The sequence below is a fragment of the Cibotium barometz genome, chromosome 36, assembly GCF_041138505.1.
Source record: "Cibotium barometz isolate CiBa-2024 chromosome 36, ASM4113850v1, whole genome shotgun sequence".
NCBI classification, from domain to species: Eukaryota; Viridiplantae; Streptophyta; class Polypodiopsida; order Cyatheales; family Cibotiaceae; genus Cibotium; species Cibotium barometz.
This window is the reverse complement of record NC_141081.1, coordinates 15,453,007-15,475,518: the sequence shown is the minus strand read 5'-3', so window position 1 is coordinate 15,475,518 and position 22,512 is coordinate 15,453,007. Positions and strand designations below refer to the sequence as shown.

The window sequence follows — 22,512 nt, the reverse complement described above, 5'->3', positions numbered from 1 at the left end:
CCACTCACATTAAAAATTAGCATAAGGGTCTTCTCATTCACAACATAATGGAGTTTTCCATCAAGGAAGATTTAGAATCCATAAAGACAATGTGTTTGCTAAAAAATTATCCACGACCACTCACATTAAAAATTAGCATAAGGGTCTTCTCATTCACAACATAATGGAGTTTTTCATCAAGGAAGATTTACAATCCATAAAGACAATGTGTTTGCTAAAAAATTATCCACAACCACTCACAATTAAAGTTAGCATAAGGGACTTCTTATTCACAACATAATGGAGTTTTCCATCAAGGAAGATTTACAATCCATAAAGACAATGTGTTTGCTAAAAAAATGGTCCACGACCACTCACAATTAAAATTAGCATAAGGGACTTCTCATTCATATCAGGGACTTCTCATTCACATCACAATAGACTTCACATTCACAACATAGAATTAGCATAAGGGACTTCTCATTCACATCACAATAGACTTCACATTCACAACATAGAATAGTTATTCATGAAAAACAAGAGAAGATAAGAAACAATGCAAATTATAATTGCCAAAATATTTGTCATCATAAGACAACCAAGTTTGTCAATAAGTTTGCCGTGATACAAACTAACTTTGCAATAATGCAAAGTATCATTCCCAAAATCGTTGCCACAATACAAAATGAGTATCATGTGAAGCCAAAACTATGCCGTCACAAAGAAGGTGAACTCATTGTATCTCCAAGATCTTTTTCTTCGCCCATGCGGCCAGATCTAGCTTCAGCTGCTCCACGGTCTCATGTTTGAACCAGGTCCTAGTCAACTGCACACATAAGAGAAAATAAAATCGAATGAGTACAACTCCTTAATTGTGAAACTTAAAGACAAGACTCAAGAGAAGCATCTTAGATAGCTCTTCAATCGTTTGCCATATGCCCCCTCAATCATCCGTTTCATGTAGGCCATGACATAGAATCCACAATCTATAGCATTAGGCTGTTGCGGCACCTGCCAAAGAATCAAAGAATGAGTGAATCAATACAATTTTTCATGGTTAGTGATCACAAGGGTGCCAGGATTATTACATGTGGTTTCTCCAAGGTATTCAAGGACTTCCTTGGCCTCTCCATAAACTCCCTCAATGAGTTGTTAGAGCAATGTGAAGCCATGATTTGCAAAGCCCTAAAAGCATAGTTGGTGTAGATGGTTTAAAAAAAGGTCTTTTTTGTTCTAAGATAACAAAACAAGTAACCAATATGTACCTGTAAACAGATGACAAATGAGTTGGAGACACTACCCTTGAGAGTGGATCAAGATATAGTAATCCATGAGTCTCCCATGGACAACGCACTAGCCTTTTATCAAGTTGACAGTTCTCTCTCTCTCTCTCTCTCTCTCTCTCTCTCTCTCTCTCTCTAGGTAGGTGTTGCTAAAGATAATCTACATTGGCAAGCTGCTCTAGAGGTAGGAGTGAGTACCTTATTGTTGTTGCCATTGTACTTTTGGGGGCGGGGGGAGGGGGGTCACAAGTATGTAAAAGCTCACTCTAACATTGAATGTATCATCCAGGCCAAGATACTTTTTATTACTCCGGTCCAGTCCTGAGGAGTTGGCCGTCGGGATAAGGTTTGTTTGCTTACCGATGGTGAGACTTATTGTTGTCGCACTGGAGGAGAGGAGTGTACTATAGCGGCTAGCTCATGAAAAGTAGAGGTATTTTTCTTTAGCTTCTTTGGTTGTGGGGACGCTTGTTAAACAAATGAAGGTCCTGCTTGCTTTGGCCTTTGGAACTCATGACGGTAGATCCTTGCCTTGTCAATGGCATGGCACAAGATCTTTGTTGGGAGGAACTTACCTTTTGAGCATGGTACAAGCATGAATGACTTGACTCACCCAGTTGTTTTTCTATCCTTGGAAGACCTAAACGGTATTCTATTGTGATAAGAGGGGCGCTTGCTAAGAATGCTACCATCATGCAGCGCGTCCGATTCTGGAAATCGCCAGGTGTTAGTGCAGGTAAGAGCAGCCACACGGGGCGAATAAAGAAACGAACAAAGTGGCTCTGCCAATCAACCACAGAATCTGGACTCGAGCTGAAAAGGAGGGGCACCGGCTTCAAACAAATGGTTCGTAGAGCTATGACTAGCACGTGTCCCAGGCAACTGGCACTGAACATGTCGTTCCAATCATGGATGCATGGATGCATGGATGTGGCACTAAACATGTCGTTCCAATCATGGATGCATGGATGTGACACTAAACATGTCGTTCAATCATGGCATGCATGCATCCATGGACCGCTTGCTATGCTCTAATAACAATCTCTCTTCTTCTAAGATTCATTCCTTCCCCCCCCCCTCCCCCACCCCCCAAAATTGAGCTATAGCCATTTTCTTTGCCCTTCTTTCAACCAGTGCCATTATTTATAATAATATCCCACCCATCCCACTCTCACCATGCTTTTCTTACGGGACCAACCAACCCATCCCACTCTTCTTCTTATGGGACCAACCCCTCCCACTTACTTTATCACATTCATCTTTCTCCCCACCCCATTGTATTAAACCTACTTCTTGGCTGGTGATTTTTATCACCAACGCCAATGCTTTTGTAGAAGCAAAAAAAAACCACACCAACCAACCCACAGTCTTTAGCACAAGATGTGGTATTGACCACATGTACAAGGATTACCCATTAAGAGCATCCAATCCACGTTCAGCTCATCAGCACAAACCAAGTACGAGCCTTAATTTTCTAAGCATTAGGGGGATGGGCTGTTACAAGCGGCTCCCCTCAATAATGTGATTAGACTATAGAATAGGAGGAGAGAAATGCATTGCTCATGAAGACAGATAGGCTTCATATTTTTGTCCTCAAAGGGAATATAAGCCGGCCTGAGTCCTACCAATAGACAACCGATGAAGTTTCGGAACAAGCTACCAAAGGAAGAACAACAACATAGGAAAAGGGGAATACCATTAGGATGGGGGTGAAAACCTAGCCCATGGCCCACAATCGCCAATAGTTCAAGGACAAATTCCACAATTAGATTTCCAAGCACCACAAGGACTTTCGGAGGGCACTTGACGCTATAAGGATGCCACCATTATTCAGATCGAGCAACCTATATCATAGCTCAAGGCTAGACCCCAATCCAAGTATATCCGAGAAGAAAGTGGATTGCTTGATGACACGACCACCACTGACCTCCCAAGACGAACCTTGTCATCCCTCCCCAAACACCCTCAAGCCTCCTTGAGCTACAACACCGCACCCTCCAACTTAGCCTCCTCCAACATACCATTTTCCTCAACGAGGACATCGCCGCCACCACTTTCTCCACCATCCTCTCCAAGGTCCGTTATGCCTCCCACACCACCCTGATCATGCTCTTCTTCCAAACTCCATCTCCCTCACCAAGCCCTCCACCATCTTCCACTTCCCTTATCATGTCCTCTACCTAAACCTCCAACCAACACTGTACCCTCCAACTTAGCCTCGTCTAACATAACATTTTCCTCAACGAGGACATCGCCGCCACCACTTTCTCCACCATCCTCTCCAAGGTCCGTTATGCCTCCCACACCACCCTCATCATGCTCTTCTTCCAAACTTCATCTCCCTCACCGAGCCCTCCACCATCTTCCGCTTCCCTTACCATGTCCTCTACATAAACCGCCAATCCTGGTGCCACATCCTCAACTTCTCTGACCGCAATGGATGAGGGGGATTTCATCAAACTCTTTGTCCCATAAGAGTTATGCCCATACCTTGCCTCCACTAACAACATCAGCCAAGTAATCCATAGAATAACCATTGGACTATGCCTATCGCCATCTCAATAAGCATTGCTTATATCCCCCTTGGAATCCTTGTGTACTCTACCATCACATATGGAAGCAATGCATACCACCAAAATGCCACCTCTTCGACACGGTCCATGTGGCCTACCCCTAGAATATCTCTGATGAGGAATCCCAAATGCCCTAGAATCTTATCAATCTCTATGAAGCTGCACTTGAAGTTAAGGATGAAGAAGAGGACACCACGGACACACTCTCCCAAGGAAAACGAAGATGATGATGCATTTGGCAAAGCAGTAGAGATTTATCCAAAGAAGGCCCCCAACAAGAGAAGCAAGTGGTCCTAACGTACCTTCCTAGGGCCCTTCACCATCAGGCCCTCTTCTATCACACCTACTTTGGGCCCCTCATCCAAAGGTAAAGAGAATGAACAAAGCCTTGGCACCTTTCCCCCTCGGCCAACCCTCTCCCTTAGCTACACCTCTCCTCACCTTAACTTCACCACCTGTCACTCCTCCTTGGATATCCCCACTTGCCTCTCCCCAACTCGTCACCTCCCTCATCTCCCAACAAGCAGCCAACCACACCACCAACCTCTCTTGAGAGGACGTCCTCAATGGACTCACCAAGGACTCAACGTCATAAGCTAACCACCCCTTTCCCCCACTACAGGTCATAGAAGAGGGCAAGATCCTCATCGTGCCCTTGTTAAAGAATAGTAACAAATGCACCGCCCTAGACCGCACATTCAACTAGTAGGATCCTCTCGATGACTTAATAAATATTGACCAAAATCACTTAGATTATTGGACCAAAGGCAAGGCCTAGACCCTACCCTCAATACTAATAGGATCTCTGATCACCTTGACATTAGCCGTGTATCACGTTTTATCTAAAGTAGAAGTTCCAGCAGGACAAGGGAGGATATAAGCAACCACAGGGTCCAACATAGCCCTAATCACACATGATCTTATGGCCCAACAACCTGTGTGGTGGCATTCATATCTTCTATAGGCAAGATGTTAGAAGGAATGCTACTATGCCCCACGGTATCTTACGATCTCAGCCCACTTTACTTTTCAATAGAACACAGATGGGCCTAGGACCTTTTTGAGTAGAGTTGAGAAGAATTCCAAGCTGTGGTTTAACTTCTCATGGATCCCTCCACCTCGACCACACCTTATCTTCCATGAAGAATGGGTGCTTTCACACTATGTGCAAGTTTATTGAGGATTATGATGCTATGCCTGACCCAAATATAGTGACCCCCATATCATTGTAATTTTGGTGGAGTTTATCATTGAAATTTTTTCTTTTTTAGGCTTATCATTGTAATTTTGGTGGAGTTTATCATTGTAATTTTTTCTTTTTTAGGCTTATCATTGTAATTTTGGTGGAGTTTCTAGTTTGGCACACATTCGACGAAGGCCAATAGGACATGGCTTCCGATATCAACAAGGGTCCCACACATTGTTAAATATTTGACTCTACTACAAGTGAATATAGTAGATGCAAGGCTGGCACATGCGCACTTTTGAGGATATGTTCGAGACCACCTTCTAGACTTCCTATAAGCGAGTATAGCAGATGCAAGGCTAGCACATGCTCACTTTTAAGGATATGTGAGACCACCTTTTGGATGTCCTACAAAGCCTTCCATAGAACCATTACCACTAGCCTCCTATGGAACTTCACTATCGATTCTGAGGATAGAACCGTGATTAGGGAGGGGGTATGCTAACCACATTCGTTAACATTACTCCATACCACCTAGTACACAAAGTCTGACTTTTACTGGAACTTCAGTAGCTTCTACCACTAGCCTCCCATGGAGCTTCACTGTCGATTATGAGGAAGGGGGTATATTAACCACATTCATTAACATTACTCAAAATGAGGCAACTTCTTCCAGCCATATTTTTGTACCATGCAATGCCCTTCATGTAAAATGATTATGGAAAAACTCCAAGCTTACAACTTGTGTAATGCTGGTCATGTACATTTAGGCTAGGAAATCAACCTAGACTAGCTTATTATTCTCTCGAACATTAGTTAGGTGACCGAGAATTGTATAAATAAATGAGTATTGTATATAAGACATTTCAACTAATGAGAAAACACATAATCTCATTCTCACAATTGATTTTGAGTCTTCTTGCTCTTGTGGGTGAGTTACTTGTATACTCTTCTCTTCTTTATTGCATGTATTCTTAGGGATTATGTAGAGGTTGAGCTTCCATAGCAATCTATCTCTTTTCTTCCTACCCATTTGCAAATCTCCTTCGTGGTTGACAACAAAGGAGGCAAGGTTGAGGACCCCAGCTCTCCACAAGAGAGAGTTACTCTACCACAATGACGAGTGACTTGAGGTGGAATCTTTCCTACAACTATTATGAAAGGAAGCTAGGTTCTCATGCAACAAAACAAATGCAGAAGACATTTTAGTGCAAATGAGTTCATTGCTTGTGCTGGAAAGGTAGGGGAAAAGATTTTAGGCTTAGCACCAACAAAACAACAATCAAGGAGGTCCTTGTGCAGCATGTTTTTATGCATAGAGAACTATGTATTGTGAGCAAAAACCTCAAACTCTACAAATGCACAAGCCCAACTGTAAGTATACCTTATTCTTGCCATAGTGGTTTGAAGTGTGAAATAATATTATGACTTTCTTTGGTTTGTGTTGTTTGTGCTAGTATAAATTTCTTTTTAAGGAAATGGCAAAGTGTATGTCAAAATTTAGAGATATTATGTGGATGTTTCTAAAGCTTATTTAGTTTCAAATTTGTATGGATTGTATTGCTTGAAAATACATGGTAGCTACAAAAAAAATTATCATGTCATTTTATTACAAACGATGGCACCATGTATTGGGCAAACTAGTAACATTAGACCAAAATATGGATGATTTTGGTGAAAATCCATTAATGGACATTGATGTGTGGCTCAACATAGAGTTAATGCACAATGTAGTAGGTTAGACGGGATCTTCAAAATGAGGACGTAGAAATCCCCAAGAACTTTGTTTTTAGCATTTGTGATAAACAGATACATCTTTTTTGTTTTTCATGGCTTTAAGCTGCCTTGGCTAGTTTTGTTGCTATCTTGATAAGCCTTGTGCGTTAATTATGGTTGCCTAAAAAACAAAGAAAAGTTACATGTGCAAAGACATCAAACATGGCATCTTAATTGCAACTTGAGATGTAATACACCAATACAAAGAATAAGTCTGATGTATTATATTCAAGAACATGCAAAACTTTCATAAATTTTCTCGAAAGCTTTCTCTCTCCTTTATAAACTTCATCTTGTTTTTGCAAGATCGTTGATAACACTAACTCGGATCACATTTTATACAAAAAAGATTTGTATCTACAAAATGTCTAAGATAGTCATAGCTTCAATGCTCACTAGCAGTGCTTTTTGTATTGCTTTTTGTATTGCTTGTGGCCTTGGGACTTTTTGGGTGTTGTGGACTCTTTAGAGCTTGGGACTTTGTGTATCCTTTGGACTTTGTACCATACATGTACCAAATCAGGAAAAATGAGATGATTTGCAAAAAGCTTCTTGTAAAACTCTTCCTTACATGGAAATGTAAATGATTCCTCCAAGTGCATGTTAGATATCTGTAACGCTGCTACGGGCGTTACAGATATCTGTAACGCCGCTACGGGCGTTACCACAGGAGGGGACGGCCTCTAGCTCACCACCCAGGCATAGAGAGGAAGAATGAGGATTGCCCCTCATCCCCCAGGCTATATAGTGTGTGGCCTGCCGTGTCCACACTAGCCTGGCCGCCCATGACTCCGCATGGGCGTCCTCTCCCACTGAACCCCGGACATGGCCATCCGGTCTGCCGCCTCGATCAGGCGTTACAGCCTATGTGACATTACCCCCCCTTAAGAAGAGTTTTCATCCTCGAAAACAAACTGGGAAAACCTTTTGGAAATTGCACTACGGCGTTCCCAGGTAGCTACCTCCTCATCCCTATCTATCCATTTAACAAGTACCTCTTGGTACACTTTATGTCGGGTTTGTTTGTGTCACGATACTGTAGAATCTTTTCAGGTTCATGTGGTGGCTCTATCAAGTCCACCAAAATCTCTAGAGAAACTGCGTTCTCTAACCCGTGAACTGATTTCTTCAGTTTACTGACATGGAAGACAGGATGGACTTGAGAACTCTCCGGTAACTCAAGTTTATATGCTACGTTCCCAATCTTCTTAAGGATTTTAAAAGGACCACAATATCTCGGAGAAAGTTTATTACACTTTCTCGTTTTGATGGTTTCTGACTGCGCAGGAACCTTGAGGAATACAAAGTCACCTTCTGCAAAGGTCACCTTTCTACGTCCTTTATCCACATAAGTTTTAGCGCGATCCTGAGCGCTACGAATGCTCTCATGTGCGGCTCTGAGCATATCATTCATATCGTCAAGGAAATCCTTGACAGATTGAATTTCTCCTTTTCTAGGTCTACAGCCACCATCGAAGATCTCGGCTGGAATCCATACATTAACATGAATGGTGTAAATCCAGTCGCTGAGTGTTTGGAGCTGTTATAGGCAAACTCCAATAAGGGCAAGTACTCTTCCCAATTAGATTGCTTCTTACTAACATAAGAACATAACATATCCTCTAGAATTTGGTTAACTCTTTCAGTTTGACCATTAGACTCCAGATGATCTGTCGTACTCATACTCAGAGTAGTATCCAACTTTTTGAAGACTTCCCTCCAAAAATGACTATTGAACTTTCTATCTCTATCCGACACTATATCTGTGGGCAGGCCATATAGCTTGTAGAGATGTTCAATAAAGAGTTTTGCCAACTCTGGCGTTTTAACAGTTTTCTTCGTAGCGATAAACTTTGCCATTTTAGTTAACCTGTCCACTACCACCCACACCGAGTCATTCCCTCGACTCATCTTGGGTAAACCGGTAATGAAATCCATGGAAATGCTTTCCCATTTTCCTTGAGGAATCTCCAGCGGGCGGACGGAGTAGTCCTCCAACCTTAAGACGTTCATGTTTATTGACCTGGCACTTACTGCATTTCAGCACATAAGTCTGGACGTCCTTAAACAAACTAGGCCAATAAAATTGTCTTTTTACTAGTGCATAGGTCTTCTGAATCCCAGGATGACCCGCACTTGGACTATCATGACTTTCTTTAAGAATTTGGGCCCGAAAGTCACCAATAGTTGGTATACATATTCTACCCTTGTAGAGTAAGTACCCGTCGTCAACAATGGAGTAATTAGCCTATTTCTCCCCGCGACGAAGTTTATCACTCCCCTTTGAAGCCGTGGCAGTCAAAGGTGATGAAGGGCCTACGTCAGAGCTCTCTGGCTCCCAACTATACCCGGAAGACACGGCTAGTCTCTCCGGACTAACTCTCGCTTCTTTTCCCGCTGCACCTTCGGCCAATCTCTCCGGACTAGCAATATGTGCCAACGAGGGAGGTGGTCGCGTCTGTGAAGAAGTGTGTACGCGTACAGCGCGCCAGACCTCTGTAAAAGATGGATCGTGCTCACATAAACTACGTAGGGACTCCAAGAAATCATTCTTGAAGACTGTGAAACTAAGTTCATTAATCTGTGGCATGCGACTAAGTGCATCTGCCACCACGTTATACTTACCTTTCTGGTAACGTATCTGAAGGTCAAACTCCTGTAGAATCTCCGCCCACCGAGCTTTTCTACCTTTCAGTTCATTTCAGACTTTCATGGTCCGTCCGGACCTCAAAAGTAGCACCATATAAATAGTGTCTCCACTTTTTCAGTGCATGAACTATCGCTAATAACTCTCGCTCGTAAGCCGAGTAGTTACGCTGCGCACGATCTAACTTTTTACTTTCAAATGCAATTGGGCGTCCCCTTTGCATAAGTACGGCCCCAATGGCCTCATTACTAGCGTCTGTTTCCAAAACAAACGGCTCATTTGGATCGACAATAGTCAAAATAGGTGCAGCTGCTCGGTCACCTTGAGCTTATCAAAGCTCTTCTGTTGGGCTTCCCCCCAACTAATGTTTTTTGTTTTTGACTGTAATTGGTCAGTCAACGGGACTGCGATCTTCACGTAGTCCTTTACATACTGTCGGTAGAACGCCGACATGCCAAGAAAAATCTGCAGTTCCTCGAGATTTTTTGGTGCTGACCATTTAAGAATAGCCTCTACTTTTTCTGGCTCCATCCGCGTCCCATCGGCGGATATAATATGGCCAAGGTAGTGAATTTCTGTTTCAAAAAATTCACATTTGCTCTTCTTTGCAAATAGTTTGTGCTTTCGTGAACACACTAGACGCAAATGCTGTATGTGTTCTTTCTGTGTCTTACTGTACACAAAAATATCATCTAGGAAAACTACTATGAATTTTTCCAGATATGGACGTAAAATGCTATCCATCAGCGTCATAAACGTCGCTGGAGCATTGGTTAGCCCAAATGGCATAACCAAAAACTCAAAATGCCCGAAACGGGTTCTAAATGTTGTCTTCGCAATATCTTCTTGTTTAATTCCTGATGATATCCTGATCTCAGGTCTATTTTTGTAAAGTATGTCGATCCATAGAGTTGATCAAACAACTCATCCATGCGTGGCATTGGATACTTGTTCTTAATCGTTATCTGATTAAGAGCCCTATAGTCTATGCACATCTGCATAGATCTGTCTTTCTTCTTTACCAGAAGAATAGGCGATGCCCACGGACTTGAACTAGGCCAAATAAAGCCTTTGTTCAAATATTCCGTCAATTGTTTTTCCATCTCCTGTGCCTCGGAGTGGCTTAATCTATAAGCAGGTTTGCTTATAGGTTTTGATCCTGACATAACTTAACTTCGATGCCATGGTCTACTTCTCTAGATGGTGGTAAACCATCTGGTAAATCATCAGGAAAAACATCCTGAAATTCCTCTAATAAATTCATTAAAGTATCTACGTACTTTTTCTTTAATGTCTCATTCACCTTGGATTTTTTCTTGTTTGAATCACATGCATGCCAAACAGGGTTTTCAAACAGTGGGTCTCGTCCAAGGCTATTTTGTTTTTCTTGTTTGTCTACGCAAACATTATTTACAGTTTCATCTACGAAAACAGAATTTAAAACAGGGTAACAAGCATATACCTCTGCTATCTGGTCTCTGCGGACCGCTGTACACAGCTCCATGGAGGAAATAAGTGGTGTGGCAGGGACAGTACGGTCGCCCTGCAGCGTAATGACTCTATCTCCGTGCTCACCCACAAAAAAGTTAATAACCCATGTCTTCTTTCATTTCCCCTATCTCATACAAATGAAGGTTCTAAGACTCATTTTAATGACTTCTTTATAATACCAGGGTTTCTTTGGATTCCACAGCTTTCTAGGTGCTCTATTAATTCTTCTTCTAATGGGTAGCTTCTCTCTCCTAGGGGTGATTGGTGGAGTAGAGGTTACTTCATGTGAAGATTTGGGAAGGTGGTTGACTGAAGAAAATGATGAGTTTTCACTCTGAGAAGATGGAATATTAACGATTTCAACCACACTCGTGCTACTAGGACAGCTATAAGTCATGAAGTAAGAAAGAGTTATGTACCTTATGGTGGAGAAGATTTTTATACACCGAAATGGATGCTAGAGCTGGCGCCACAAATGGCAAGGCCATGGAGTTGATGACGCATTTGATATAGCACAACATAGAGGAGTGAAGCCCAAAACTTCTTTCACTTTACCTTCCATGTGAACATCCCCTAATGTAGGCTCTTTTACACCAAGTAAAAAAGGAGTAAAATTTTAATAAACCCCCTTTTTTAATGTGACTTCTCCTAGTGGTCATCAACGCACCAATCGGGCTTGTAACAATAATGTCGGCGTGGCTGCAATGATGCAAAGGCGACGACGATGAAGAGGTTGTAGTGGTTCGATAGCAATGGGCGTTTAACAATAATAGATGGGCACTACTTCAAGGCGGTGGTGATGATGTTGGGGACAGCATAGTAGGTAACAACCTGGCTCCACTGGAGTTGGGCACGCGTGCATGAAGATACTTACATGATAGCGGGCTTTACGTGGCACTTTGCAAAAAGAAGCTTACAAAACGAGCAATGAAGGAGGACTTTCCTCTCCCGAGCCGAAGTGTGAAGCCCCTCACTTCCATAGTCGGGAAGCACTCGCTACCACTTGTTGTTGAAAAGCACGTGGGTGCTTTCTCTCACGAAGCTGCGTGTGTGCCTCCACTCCTCGCCCGTACAAACGTTGGGCTTCTTCCAAATTATTCTTTGCTGCTCTCTTGATATTTGCTCTCCTATTAGAGAGCAAAAGCTTGATTCGTCTCTTCATCCACTCCTCGGAGAAGCAAATACCCGCATGTGGAACAGGGAACTTCGACTTAAGCACATCAATGATGTATTGCTTTGAAAGTTCATCTTGTGCTTTCCACTTTTTGAAGGAGTTCATAAACTCTAGGTTTGCAAGTACATGCATGCGGTTCATGACTTGCTTTCCTCGTGCATCCATCATGATGGCACTATCGACATCCACGTTGTATGGTATGGTGCATGGATTGAATGGTGGAATGGGTTTCTTGGGGGCTTCTGGCTCATAATGTATAGATGAAGAGCCCCCCTGCTCGAGAGACCTAGTGCTGCTTTTATCAAAGCAAAAGCAGCCTGCTCCTCCCCCCACTACTAACATGTCTACTACCCCCCCCCCCCAAATTCCCTACTACATTGTCGTCGTGGTGAAGATGGATATGAGGGAGCGGCTAGTCGAGGAAGGTGGTGTGGGCTCATCACAACCATATCGTGAAGGTCCTGCACCACTCCGCCCCACGCTACTCGGTCTCGCACCTATCAAAGGCGTGGTCTGTCCCGCGAGCGACTGGCCAAGTGGGGTAGATTACCCCCATGGCGTCGACCAGCCCGATTGTAAGCCTGCATGCATATATAAGATTAAAAAATAAGACTTATAGAATGCATAAAAGGTTAACTTTGTGTATGTGCAAAGTTGATGAAACCATATATGTATCTGAGTAAACTGAGACCAAGCTTGTTGCCCATATCGTTTGTTTATTATAGATAGTAGATTTATTGAGAGCAGGTTCTCACCTATGTTTCCTCTCCATCTTTCTCTCTCAGTCTCTCTCCTCCTGTGTTTCCACTTTCCCTTCTTCCGCTGCACATTCTATCATATACATAGCCTATGCATAGCTTATGCATACCCTATGCATAGCCTAGTCATAGGCCTTACGCATACCCTATGCATAGCCTATTCATAAGCCTTATGCATAGCCTATTACATAAGGCTTATGCACAAGCCTATTGCATAAGGTCTTATGCATAGCCTATTGCATAAGGCTCATTGCACAGGCTATGCGTAGCCCTTGTGCAATACGCTTATGCATAGCCTATTGCAATAGGCTATGTAATAAGCCTATTGCATAAGCTATGCATAGGGCTTATTGCATAGCCTACTGCATACGGCTTATTGCAATAGGTTTATGCATAGCCTATTGACCTAACCCTAATCCCTGGCACACCCAAGGGTGCAAAAACACAAAGAGAAGAAGCACAACAAAAAATAAAAAAAGAGGGCTTGCCCCTTTAATGAGATGCCATATGAGAGGATTGGCCTAAACCCTTGTTCACTTGAATAAACCTACAAAAAAGAAACATAGTAAATAAAAAATTTAGTTCTCATTGACACATTAGAGCAAGCAAGGAGAACAATAGGAAAAAGAGGTGAGTACCCTAAACCCTACTCGTAATGCATAAGTGAATGAAATAAATTAGTTTATGTTGAGCCTAAACCCTAGCTATATGCATAGAATGCTTAACAGATAGCTTTGATGGTGAGCTCTCCCCATCAAGGCTCTCTATTAAAGCTCTATGCATTAGGCTAGGGTTATGGCAAGGGAGAGGAAAGAGAGGGGAAGGGATAAAGGGGAAGGAAAGAGAGGGAAAGGGAAGAAAATCTCACATAGAGCTATGTACAAGCTTTCTATGAAAGCTTGGAATAAGAGAAAGCATTGAAGCTTTAAAGCTTGGGAGAAGGAAGAGGTACTTACCTTGGAGAGGAAGAGATAATTGATGGAATAGCCTTGAAAGAAGAGGTGTAGTGGGAGGAATAGACAGGCTGCACAATAGGCGTAGTCTCTGCATGTGCAAGGTAGGGGAAAAAGGTAGAACTTGACTCCCATCGGTGGCATTTTAAGGAGGAGTCTCAGTTTCCAGGTCGCTGCTCAGCAATAAAATTTTGCTACTAATTTCCCTGATGGATAGCGAAAAAATGCTGCTATAGTCACTGTGCAGCAGCAAAGTCCTAGGTAATTTTCTATCAACAGTTTTGGATAGTGTTGTGTGTTTTGTTTGAACCCTAAAATCCCTCATGACATGGCATGCTACTCATCGCTCAATCGATGGCATTATGAGGATCACAAAACTGATTCACCGGCATGGCAACATGTGGAGCATCAATGGCCAAAGTTTAAAGATGAGCCCCATCACTTATGTCTTGGCTTGGGCATAGATGTTGTTAACCCTTTTGGCTTCAAGTCCACATCATGGTCTACTTGGTGGATTATATTGGTGAATTAAAACCTCCATCCACCATGGGTGGCAATAAAGAAAGGTCATATCATGCTTGCTCTCCTTGTAACAGGCAAGTATAACGTGGCGAACATGGATGTGTACCTCTCGAGCCTTTGATTGAGGAGCTTGAGACACTAGGGTGAGGTACCAAAGTACATGATGGTTCAAGGCCAATAAATAGGTGTGAGGCGGAGGTGAAAGGAGTTTTTCTTTGGATGATGTATGACTATCCCAGGTTCTCGGAGTGCTCAGGTACCTACTTGAACCGGATAACTTTAAGCTTTAAACTTTAAGTTTATATCTCTATCTCAATCATCTCAATTTTAAAATAGGTTTGGCAACCTCTAGACATCATGCATGTCTGATTTGTGGGCCATCACTTGTTTTGGAAAGACCATCTACACTTAAGAAGGTGGTGTATAACAAACATCATCAACTTCTCCCTCCTTCACATCCCAACTATGTGCCACACGAGGTCTCACCACTTGTGTGATGAGCGGTACTGGCTTGAGGCATGGAGAAGCACCCCTAATCCACCACCAAATGGGATGTCTAGACACTCAATCTTCTTTCAACTTCCATATTGGTATGACATGAAGATCAATCATCTCTTAGATCCCATGCATATCTTCAAGAATGTGGCAACAAATATTTGGGACCATTTAATTGGTAAAAGAGATACAAAGGGTGCAAGGGATGACTTACAAAACATTGAACGCCTTCAAAGTGCATGGCCAATTGAAAGTGAGAGTGGCAACATGGTGCTACCAAAGGCACCATGGGTATTAACCAAGAAGGAGCACAATAAGGTGAAAAGTGTGATTTCCTCTTTTCGTACACCAACGGGAGTAATGCATTCATTGAAGGGTGCCTTCACAAATACCAAAAAGAATTGAGAACCTGTACAATTATATGCCCTTAAGGCACATGATTGGCATGTCAAGATATTACAAGTATATAAATATTTGCTTATTCATTTTCTCTTTGTGGTACGTAATTTGTAGGCTCATATACTAATTTTCATTTTTTTCTATGTATAGTTTATTCTTCCAATTGCTATAGTTAGTTTTGGAGACAAGAAGGTGACAGAGACTATTTACAAAATAGGAAGGTTGGTGAGGTATGAATCTTCTCTTCAATTCACTAGCTAAGTTATATTGCTTATTTGGTATTCTCATGCACTCACAAGTTATGTATTGGTAAATAGTACACATGATTGCTCTGTATGTAAATACATATCCTTAAAGGAGATAGATCCTACATCCATTGAGATGGCTCGTCTCAATGCTATTGAGGCAGTGTGTATGATATGATCAAGGATAACTTTCCTAGAACAATTCTCACTGGCCAATTGCATCTTGTGGTGCATTTGCTTGATGAAGTGGCATTGTGTGGTGTTGTTCATATTCGATAGATGTTTTTCCTTTGAAAGGTTCATGAAAACCTTAAAGGACTTAATGAGACAAAGAGAAAGGCTAGAAGCAAGCATGGCAGAGGGATAGGGTTGCAAGAGTCTCTTGTGTATATCTCAAAACATCTATCTCACATAGATCCTTCCATGCCACGATTGTGGAAGCAATGAGGAGGATGACCAACTAATCACTAATGTGTCTCTAGGAAAAGGAAGGCAATGAAAACTAGATGAAGCATTATGCCACAAGGTGAATACAGTCTGAATTCTAAATAGTCCCATCATGGAAAAGTGGATTGGGAGATACAAGGATGCAATCAATAGACGAAAGGATGAGAGAAGAGCTTTCAAAAGACTAAATAGACACTTGCCATTCCCACCCAGCTTGGAACCTCTACCAAATGTGATTAATATACAATGGCTTCGTATGGCAATATCAGTGGCATTGCAAAATGGAGAGAGCCGCTATTTTTGCTCCACAGTAGCGAAATCATAGTATAGCAACGAAATTTCATTGCTATAGGCGCTGGCCCAATAGCAAAAAAGCGCTGTTGCTAAACAGCGTAAATTCGCTGCTATAGATGCTACTCAACAGTGAAATTTTGCTGCTGGGTGTGAGGTGAAAAAAAGAAAAAAGATCACTTGCCTCTATAGCCCTTCACCTCCCAAACTTGGAAACACAAACACAACGGAGGCACCACTAGCCACCGGCTGGAATGCTTATCACACTTCACCACCCAACCCACGCCAGAAAGACAGCACAAAACAGGGGCACCATAGACAAAGCAAACACCCAGCAATTATATTCCCAGTCAAAACATTTCATACAAGCTTCTCCCGACACAGAAGCTTTACTCACACAACCATACAAACACTTACTCAGACCTGTCACACTGCCGAGGATACACCACGTCCCCAATCACCGTGAACCTCTCGCCTGCATGCTGTACCAACCACACCAGAAAGAACTCGGCCACTATCTCTTCAGAAGACGCCCCACCAGCTAACCCTCAACTCTCTGCAGCCCATCACTTCTGCATGTGTCGTCAGCAGCTACCCAAACACCTCTCTCTCACTCTCTCTCTGTGTTGATCCTCTGCCAGCCACTTCAAACCCACTTCCTCTGCAATGCTACCAGCCCACCACCAAGCAGCAACACTCTATACGGCCATGCGTGCCCTCTATGCTCACCAGCCCAAACGGCTATCCTCTTCTGCAAGTGCAGCACCTTCAATGCCCTTGTGTGTCCCTTGAACTCCTAGTTTCTCCTAGGTGGCCTTTCTGCAAGTCGTCAGCCCGTCGACTTCACCTACGCCAGCTTTTACTCGTTCTTTGGCGCCTTCTGTGCTACCCACCTCAAAGCCTTCCCTTCAGCTCTCTCTGTCCGCAGCAGCTGGGCTGCATAACCCCACCACACTATAACGCCAGCCCACACGTCAGCGTTGCCAAGGCCTGTCAGCTGCACGTCGCTACACCAACAGCCGCCATCTCTCTTTTACATTTGCAACTGCACACACCTCTTCGCTACTCTTCACAAGGGGGACCCCCAGTCTCTACACGATGGCCACACACCCAAAGGCGTCTCTCTCTGCATATACACGCATCTGCGCCTTCCTCTGCAATACCTGCTGTTGCGCCCAAGAGCCCCCAAAAACAACAAGGCAGCCTTGCACCTTTTGTCTGCAGCCTGCGCCGACTCGCACTCGCCAGCTTTGCCTCTTCATGTGCCGGCCAACTTCCACACCCTCACTGGCGGCTCCAAAAAACTCCACGTGGTCTGCTCACTTGTGGCCACATTGTAGTATATGTTATTATTTCCCAAGGCCTAATGGATGGCCACCCAATGCTTTTCACACCAATACTCCAAGTGACCTGGCCCCTTTATCTTTTATTGCCCATGCTTTCCACCAACTTCAATTACAACCCACGATGCCCGCTCATTTTCTTTGACGCACACACATACAGAGCCATCAAACAGCTGATATCATCTCCAATGGACCTCCAGTAGACCACTTCCGGACAGGCCTGCACAAACCCAAAACAAATCCGTCCACCCTGTACACCTGGCAACGCATTCCCAAACAAATCTCTTCACCCACGCCATGCATCCATATGTACACGAGCCCAAAACGCCTCTCAGAAAAACGCCTGACACACTGGGCAGCGTTCTTTCACTGTGGGGAGCAGAATTCCCGACAAAAAAAAATGCTACTAAAAAACACTGCTATGCCCTCAACGTGTTATAGTGATACTATCGCTTCATGCTTAGGGGACACATGGAGATCCTTCATTTTCAAGCATTTCTAGGCTCCCTCTTTTATTTTTAATCCTCTCATTTTTTAAGACTCTTATTTTCTCATAGAAAACTACCTACCTTCCAATACTATCGCTTTTCCAAAGAACACTTTTTGTTACCTTGGCCTGCTTTCTTCTTCCTCCATGGTTGTTGTGCCTTTTACTTGAGAAAAAACACTTATTTGATTTACCCCTTCTTCAAGAGAAAAGGATACGTCTTTTGTTTAGATGGCTCCTTACCTTTAATTCTACATTGACGACTTTATCTCTACCTTCCCTTGATATGAATGCCTTGTTACCAAACTAGTGCTAACATTGTCTAACTCAACTCTATCTAAGTAATGCATGATAATGATCATTGATATATTTGATGATAGTATTTACATTTGTAACAACTATGCATACATTTTTTAGCAATGCTAATGTTAATAAAACTATTTATTTTTTATATTTTAGTAGACGCAGAGATCTAGTTATTTCTCATCAAAAGTTGGTAAGAAGCATCCAACACACCACGCCATGCATGAATTCTAACACTAACACCTACATATAATATATAACTTTTAAAAACATGTTTGACAACATCACATAATGAGACTTATAAGCAATATCTTTACTAGTAGGCTCTTTTCACGTCAATCGAAATCCAATTTTCTACTAGAAAATCTTGTATTTTTATCACTAAAATTATACATGTAGTCTTGCTTGTTATGCTTATTGAAAACAAAGAGAAGTGGAGTGGTATGGCAACGCCATGATTTACAAAGCGCCTTGAGGTCATGTTATGTTCTCCTTAGAAGGTTTTATAGTTTATTCCTCTAACAAACCAGCATATCTAGGGTTGTGTTTCTAGAAGTTTCTAGTTGCATCGCTCCTTCCTCATAACCTCTCTGACGTGTTTCTCCAAACGAACTTCAATGCAAATCTGCAACTTCCTTCGAGACATGTTCATATGATCTTGTAATTCTTGTGTTGCATAAGTGTGTACTCAAAACCAATTAAGGAAGGTAAATATTACTTGGGGCAATCAAATTAATCGAGCTTTGAACACGCATAAGAAGAAAAATCCAAGAACTAGAACTAGGTTTGTTTAACCGAATTATGCTGTTATCCACAGGAATAATGTGATCTATGTGTGAGCGACTGGAGAGCTGGCGTGAAAAATCAACAAGAATGTGAACTTCAATTTTTTTCCAATGTCAAGTCTTGATGCCTGCACTATTTTTTTTTTTAGAACTTGTGTCAACGATAAAATAAAGTAGTTCACGGCTTAAGATGCTCATGAGTTACGTGAGCCGCGTGTTGAATATATAATTTATCCATCGAAACTTGGAATATATATATATATATATATATATATATACATATATATATATATAGGGGGTTGAGAAGACACTTAACGTTTTAGCGTGAAATTCATTCAGGTAATAATGTTAGTAATTTATATTCCATGCTGCAATATGTAAGGGGGGGAGAAGACACTTAGTTACACTTAACGTCCTGCAATATATATATATATATATATATAATTCTTTACATGATGATGGTAAAAAAAGTACCAACTTGCATCTGTAATATGTGTGTTGGGTTCTATCCGGTGGAAGTGGTGGTGGTGGTTGGCGGCGGCTGCTGCTGCTGGTGGTGCTAAGTGCTAACTCTCTCAATAATGTCTCCTCGAATTTCGCTAGACGTGGAGCGAAAATGGAAGGGACAAAATTTCCCAAGGCAAGCCAGTGGGCGTGGTGCTGCTGCTGCTGCTAAGTGCTAACTCTCTCAATAATGTCCTCGAATTTTGCTAGACGTGGAGCGAAAATGGAAGGGACAAAATTTGCCAAGCCAAGCCATCACATACAGGCTGTCAAACGTGTTCTTGACACGCACCTACATAAGGAGTTGTTCTTGTGATCAAGACTTCAATATGGGCCACTAGTCTCCTCTCAAGCTAACCTCAAAATGCTCCTTCGCTAGATTCCTTCAGCTAAGCTAATTATCTATTTGCTAGATTGTTTTTTCGAGCTTAGAAACACAATATCAGAGTGTAATTGGTGCAAGATGGGAAGGTTTCCTTTGAGTGCTGCTTTGTTCTTGGCCGTAGTGTGCTTAGCAGCCTTCTCAGCGATGCCGGAGGTGGTTCACTCGCACAAGGTGAGGTATCCACTCAGGCTCCATGACTTCGTATTTGCACGGAAGAAGCACATTGGTCACCACGTAGCAAGCACAGACTCGACGTCGAGCAGCAGCTCTAGTAGTACACCTCCGGACACCTTCTTTGAAGTAGGGAGACCCATAGAGATGCCACCCACATCCACATATGTATGCTCATCACCGCTTTTAAACCACACATTCGCTGACAGTGGGAGCTCCTCTCCGGCCACATCAACGTATGTGAACTGCACGAGGCAATTTGATAAAGTGGTGCTAAGGTGGGCAGGGGCATGCAGTGGAAGGCAGTTTGGTAGAATAGCAACGGTTTGGCTTGGAGGAGTAGAAATCCTAAGAAGTTGCACGCCGGAGTTCAGTGAGTCGGGTGGTGCATGGGCTTTCACCAAAGACGTTACCCGCTTCACTGCAATTTTGAAGAAGCCGCGAAAAGTAGGCGTTGAGCTGGGCAACGTGCTTGACGTCACGTATGCCGGTGTCTACAACGTTAACCTCACCCTGGATTTCTACCAAACGGGGCTCAAGCGCCAGTTCGCTTCACCAGACCCCACTTTTGCCCCTGCCCATCAGATCAAGCCCATCTCTTTGCCTTACCCTAGCAATGGGGGCTACTGGTACCGCTTAGGCGGCGACGATCCTCAGAGTGTTTCTACGCGACTCTCAAAACTGCCCCGCAATGCCTACCGTGCTCTGCTAGAAGTGTGTGTTTCATTCCACGGAGACGATGAGTCCTGGTACACAAACCCACCTGAGGATTACGCACAAGCCAACAATCTCACCTTTGGCAATGGCCCCTTTAGAGAGATTTCTGCCTACCTGGATGGCCAATTTGTAGGTGCCATATGGCCCTTCCCCCTCGTATATACGGGTGGTTTCAACCCTCTTGCTTGGCGCCCAGCTCTTCCCATAGGAACCACCTCTTTGCCCTCCTATGACCTAGACATAACCCCCTTTCTGGCTTATCTGATTGATGGCAACGCACATACCATCACTTTAAGTGTCACGGATTCCCTCTCCACTTGGCTCATTGATGCTAACCTCCACCTTTGGGTTGACAGCCAACTTTCCTTCACAAGTGCCTCTTTGCTTAGCTATAATGTCCCCACCTACTTGCCCACGGATAAATCTCAATTCTCAGGTATGAATGGCCGCTTCATAGTGTCCGCCGCCCGCAATTACTCTTTCTCTGGCTATGTCACCTCCTCCCAAGGCAAAATCACCACATGTGTAACCTCCTCCCTCCACTACAACAACACACTTGTACTCGAAGATGACTATGGTTACCAAACTGCTGACCTCCTAATCACCTCCGAAACCCAAGTCTTATCTACCAATGACTCCTTAATCACATCCTCATATCAGAAGTCTACAGAGTACCCCTTCAAAATTGATTGCCTCCAAGTCGACGGGCCTAGTAATTCTACCCTCCTTAATTGCAGCATCTCCCATGCCTTGAATTCTAATGAGTTTGCTATATTTCCAAAGGGCACCTTTGCAAGGGTTCTCAAGAACAGTCAAAATGCAGGAGGAGAGCTAACTGTTGCTGCAGACAACACTGTTTCGGGTGGATCCGGCTCAGCTCAACAACAATATGATTACAAAAGCACAAAGGGTTGTTATCAAAGATATGTGAGCACCAACAACGATGCCATCCTCTCGGACTTGTCTTCTACAACATGCACAGCATGCAGCTGATCCACGTCTCCGCTCTCCGCTCTTATTTTGCAATTAGCACAATTATGTCCCGCAATGCGCCCACCAAATCCGCCCCAATAATTAATTAATAGAGAAAAAATTTGGCACCCATATTACATGTAATTTGTAAAGCATTTTTATAGTGAGTTTATTAGGTGTGTGAAGGAAGGCATGCATGGCATGGCATCATGATCTCGAGATGAATCCAAAATCGAAGGGGTTAGGAGGTGATCAAGGGAAGTAGATAATGTAGAGAGGGCAGCAAATATTAAGAGGTGGTGGTGGTGACGAGTCAAGTCAAAAAAAAAACGTGTGGGCTTAGGTGAAAGGTTTGAAGTGTGGAAGTGAGAGGGCCCTTCAATTTTCTCGAATGCCCTGCAAAACACGTAAGAGAGGCAAAGAGTGAAAAAAAAAAAGAGAGAGAGAGATGTCGGCAGACCTTCACGACGGGAGATGAGCGCGGAGGGAGAGATGTGTGTAAGCCTAAAAGAGAGGGAGAGAGTATGAAGAGAGAAAGAGGGCAGACGACATTGAGAGAGAGGGAGAGAGAGCGGCGAACGTAGAGATGCTAGGTGAGGTTGAGAGAGGGGTAGATGAGCGCAGAG

The 22,512-nt window shown here is 43.1% G+C and overlaps 1 protein-coding gene across 1 annotated transcript; it reads left to right on the top strand.

The window, feature by feature from the left end:
* Positions 1–19,984: 19,984 nt before the first annotated feature.
* On the top strand, positions 19,985–22,007 carry LOC147617530 (peptide-N4-(N-acetyl-beta-glucosaminyl)asparagine amidase A-like). The gene has a single exon (XM_086775421.1). It carries the CDS (start codon positions 20,105–20,107, stop codon positions 21,905–21,907), a length of 1,803 nt encoding a protein of 600 aa, XP_086631547.1. The 5' UTR covers positions 19,985–20,104; the 3' UTR covers positions 21,908–22,007.
* The last annotated feature ends 505 nt before the right edge of the window (positions 22,008–22,512 follow it).

What these genes read in the sequence shown, in the direction of transcription:
- LOC147617530 (XM_086775421.1), top strand. Translation starts at nt 20,105, where the DNA reads ATGGGAAGGTTTCCTTTGAGTGCTGCTTTGTTCTTGGCCGTAGTGTGC.